This window comes from Aptenodytes forsteri, unplaced genomic scaffold (genome assembly GCF_000699145.1).
Source record: "Aptenodytes forsteri isolate BGI_AS27 unplaced genomic scaffold, ASM69914v1 Scaffold164, whole genome shotgun sequence".
NCBI classification, from domain to species: Eukaryota; Metazoa; Chordata; class Aves; order Sphenisciformes; family Spheniscidae; genus Aptenodytes; species Aptenodytes forsteri.
The window spans coordinates 3,438,212-3,442,977 of NW_008795527.1; the positions used below are offsets into that span (position 1 = coordinate 3,438,212).

A 4,766-nucleotide genomic window follows, 5' to 3' on the forward strand; every position below is an offset into this window, starting at 1 on the left:
CGGTCGGTGGGTGGTGAGCAATTGCATTGTGCATCACTTGCTTTGTATATTCTATTATTATTATTATTTTATTTCAATTATTAAACTTTTTTTATCTCAACCCACGAGTTTTCTCACTTTTACTCTTCCGATTCTCTCCCCCATCCCACCAAGGTGTGGGGGGGAGTGAGCTGTGTGGTGCTCAGTTGCCGGCTGAGGTGGAACCACAACAGTTAATCTCATATATGTCTGCATTTATCCAGTTCTTCATAAAACATTTCCAATAAAATATTGCAATTTGGGCTAAATATCTCCATGATGACAGGTTTTTTTAGAAAGCTTCCAAAGAGAGTTAAGAGCTTATCAAGAAAAAAAAAAAAAAACCACAAACAGCAAAGTAAGCATTAGAGTTCTCCTTCTGTAATATTCTTCTCTCAACTTGCAATGTCATCCAAAATGCTTCTGAAGTACAAGGACTGGAACTCTACCAAGCTATACTATTGGTATGTGCCACGTGCTGATAAGCAGACCACATATTTCCAAATATGCTCTTAAATTGTGCTAAACAGATGAATTCTATAATGCTAAAGAATGACGGGTTAGCTTAGATCCTAGAAAGTATGGAACTAGGATTTCCAGATCCAGACATACACCCCACACTCGAGATACTTTCTAAATCCTACCCTGCACATTTCTAACCTGTGCGTTTTCTCCCCTTTTTCCAGATATATTCTTTCTCCTAAATTACTAGCCTCTTCCTCCAGTGTCTCACACAAATTCAGTCTTAATTGTATGTTCATGTTTTTTTGGGGAAAAAAAAAAGCCTACTGCTGTAAAAAGTTACCAAACAAGAGGCAAGCAGAAGTGACTTCTCTGAGGATGTCATCTTCCATTCTCCTTGCTACATTTAAAGTTAAGACAAGTTATCTGCCTTTTGAAAGAGTAGATTTAATACTGTACAAATTATCTGAATTCAGTGAGAAGGTAAGTTTGGAAAGAAACAGAATAAACACCACCATTAAATGCAAGATACTCATTTAACTGCTAACAATGCCAAAAGTGACAACTTCAGGAAAATTCATTTACTCAAAATTTGGTAGTTAGGTATTAATTATTACTACCTTATACTTACCACCACTAATTTGCAATACTTTGACACAGTTTGAGTGTGATGTACACAATGTCATAGAAACGTATGTCTAAAAGGGACTTAGTCTTTGTTCCTGCCCCAAGACAAGGTCTGCTACACCTACGCCATTTCCAAGAGACGTTTTTCTAGCCCTCCCTGAAAGATTTTTCAATAATGAAGAGATCGTGACCTCCCCTAGCAATCTATTCTAGCAATTCATTACGCTTGGCATAAAGTGGTTTTCCCAGTCATCAGACTTGAACCTTCTGCACTTTAAATTAAGTTCATTATGTTCTGGATGTAGAGAACAGAGTATTTCCTTCCTGTATGCAGAAGCCTTTAATGTATTTGAAGATTTATGCCTGTTTTCTGTCTTTTCTTCTTCAGCCTCTATAACCATCAACAGATCCTCTCTCCTGAAGTGTAATGCTTATACCTGGGCACAAAACTCCATTGGACGCCTTATCAAGGGTCATTAAAATGAAAGATTGCTCCTTGTGCCTTTCAGGACAATTACCCATTTGAACATCTTACATACTTACCTCTTTCTTAATAACATGACATTATTGACTCAGGCTCTGCATATGAGAACTCCTAAATTGTATTTTGAAGAACTGTTTCTAACCAATTGTTCTCTATCTTACATTTTAATTATTCCTGCTTAAGAATAATAGATACTACTGCAGAAACACACTCCAACTCCCCAGGCTAACTATACGCTGCACTGGATGGAGAGCCTGGATGCATCTGGCATCCATGAGATTCTCCATGCCTTGTGCAGTCAAATGCAAATACAGAATGATAGTGAGTGGGGAATCTCTCCGTTTCTTTGAATAACGTTTTAGATCTGGCCTTAGCTATGGCTTAACTTCTGGAAAGAACCTGTATTCTGAACATCATTAAAATGAGAATAGAATAAAAGAACTCAGTTTGAGTCTGCAGCTGAAATACACCACAAAATTACATTTATTTCAAAAGAACGTATTGCCAAAATATTTTCTGTTAGTCAGTATTCCACAGCATTCAATTCACAAATAGATTGCCTAGATATAAAGTATAATTTAAGCAATGCACAAACCTGTTTTTTTAATAATAAATGAAGAACAGTTTTATGTGTATGGGTACTGACCTTGAACATGGATTCTAACTCTGAAAAGTCATGAAATCCTACACAAAGAACTGAGGTGAGACGTCTGTCAAGATCCACGGTTTTGGCTTTAAATTCAGTGTAATCATCTTCAAACTCCTGTAATGTTAAAAAAAAAAAAAGTATAAAACGCTTGCCTTTCCAATGGGAAGAAAAGCTAATGGGCAATATGGTTGTGCTAAACACATAGCTTGTTTCTGTCACTGAAGAAACTTCTGAGATTTTTGTATTTCAGATTTTTCAGTAATACTTTAACTGACAAGCAATGACCAATGCTATCTAACAGTGATGCTTCTGGTTTGTTTTTTTTTTAGAAACTGAGTTAATAACTGAAGCATTTGCTTAGCAATACCGATTCTTTTTAAATAACAATGTAAGATCAATACAGGTGTGTACCAATGATACAGATATTCAAGGAAAGGAAATGATAAAAATATTTTGTCTAGGAAAAGTGATAAGAGGGATAGCCATCTATGCCAGGTAATATTACTCCTTACTTTTATGCTGGCACTATTAACCCTCCTGTTAAACAAAGAACTTCTCAACAAGTTTATACAAGCCCCAATTATCTCTGCATGTTATCTTTAAGTAGGATATTATGAGCACCAAACTTCAGCTACTCACGTACTTGAAGTCAACTTGCTAAGTAAACAGTATCTTTTGACTCTGACTCATTGTTACATTTAATTAGATTATCTTAAGAATCTGCAGCTACTACATGTATTAGGCAACAGAACAACAGTCACTTTCTATAGCACAGCTGTACTTTCTTAATACTCAAGGTAATTAACCATGTTCATAGATGAGGACTTTTGGAAAAATAATACCAGAGCAGAAAATACAGGTGCATATTAATGCAAGTTCATGCTGGCTCTAAAGGGAGAGCTCCAGCACCTTCTGCTTTGTCCTGTTAGCAACACAAACAGTAACATGTACAAGTAAAGCTACACGTGTTCCTTTGGTAAATATGTTAAACGTTGATCATCTCTGAGAAAATATTCTTCTTTACAACTTGGCTAAATCTCTTTTCTGTTGCAAGCCACTTGGAAAAAAAATAAAATAGAAGTACCAGTAGCCAAGCTGGACATTTAAACAAAATCCAGCCTCTTTGGAAAGGCATATCAAATTAACTTGTTTATTTAAGAATCTTCTTCCTTTCTAACCCCCTCCCCCCCCAACTAATGTGTTTTTTGTTTGGTTGGTTTTTAAACACACTGCATAAAACCATAAATATATACCTAAAACACATGACAGATGAACTACATGCACTTCTTCATAGCCAATAAAGAAATTCAGATTTAGTTCTGTGACTGGGTGTTGTGTGTATTTAAAATACCTGTATTTAACACATCAGAAATCCACTTAAGACAACCAGTCTGAAAAGCCCGTGTCTGTGCCCTGAAAGCTAAGCATCCTTTGGTCCTCTTCAGGGTCAGACCCCCGGTCACACCACAATCCAGACCACTGCTCTGTTCTGGATTTGGGGCAATTGCATCCACATATTAACCAAACACATACTGCACATTGCCTATTCAGAAGCATGTAAAACTTGTTCTTGGAAATACCTGGACACTATTCATATATCATACACTGAATAGCATGAACCTTGAAGCTTCTGACAAACAAATTAGCTTTAAGACGACAGCTACTGTTTGATAAAGCTCCTGATTAGTATTGTCAAACCCAAAGGCAAACAGTTTCTGAAGAACCTGAAAAAAAATAATATTTTAGTGATGACAGTAAAAACAGCGCACTAATTGGTGCTCGGTATTCCACTTGTACTTCTGTCAACACTAAGCCTGCATACATGAGTAAGAGTGGCTCAAACTTGAAAACTAACACTCATTGGCTATGCTGTACTTGGCAACAAACTGGAAAGTCAACAAGCTTACGATGCAGAATGATTGTTCAGAAACGTGCTAAAAGGTTGCTTTTGTCCTGAGTCAGCTTAGTCACTACGGAAGGACTCACTGCCTCGAAAACGGATCAGCTCAAACCATCTGACAATCTATGTCTGGCCAAATGTGATAATTACTGTACTTTACCTAGCAGCTTAAAACTGTTATTCAAACATCTCACTACTATTTACATTTCTATGCACGGAATCCTCCGTAGAGGTAAAGGTAAACCAGACAAACCACGTACAGGCTTGAGAAGGGGTGTCTTGAAACCACATCTCCCACAGACAAGGACACTTCAGAGCGTCAGCATAGAGAGTACAGTATAGTAAGTCTTGACCTTAAGACATGGGAAGCTTTGCTATGGATTTTAAAGCAGTGCCAGGATTTTACCCCAAAGACATTAACAACTTTGCAAGGCTTCTGCATGAATTAAACCTGTGCCATTCATTTAGTTCAAACCTTGTTTACGACCATTCTTCTGGATTTTTAAATTACCTAGATTAAGCCACATATTTGCAAGAAAAAACAGTGCGCATACACACAGATTATATTTCCTGCCACATCTAATAGAACAGTAAATTTCTATATTCTGCTAATAATTATATTATTA

The 4,766-nt window shown here is 36.8% G+C and overlaps 1 protein-coding gene across 1 annotated transcript in view; it reads right to left on the reverse strand.

Moving 5' to 3' along the window:
- Positions 1-4,766, reverse strand: part of DNAH11 (dynein axonemal heavy chain 11) — a 167,858-nt gene that overhangs the window by 142,535 nt on the left and 20,557 nt on the right. Inside the window, 3 exon segments of the mRNA XM_019472780.1 lie at positions 118-124; positions 211-338; positions 2,238-2,354. Coding sequence (XP_019328325.1) covers positions 118-124; positions 211-338; positions 2,238-2,354 — 252 coding nt within the window.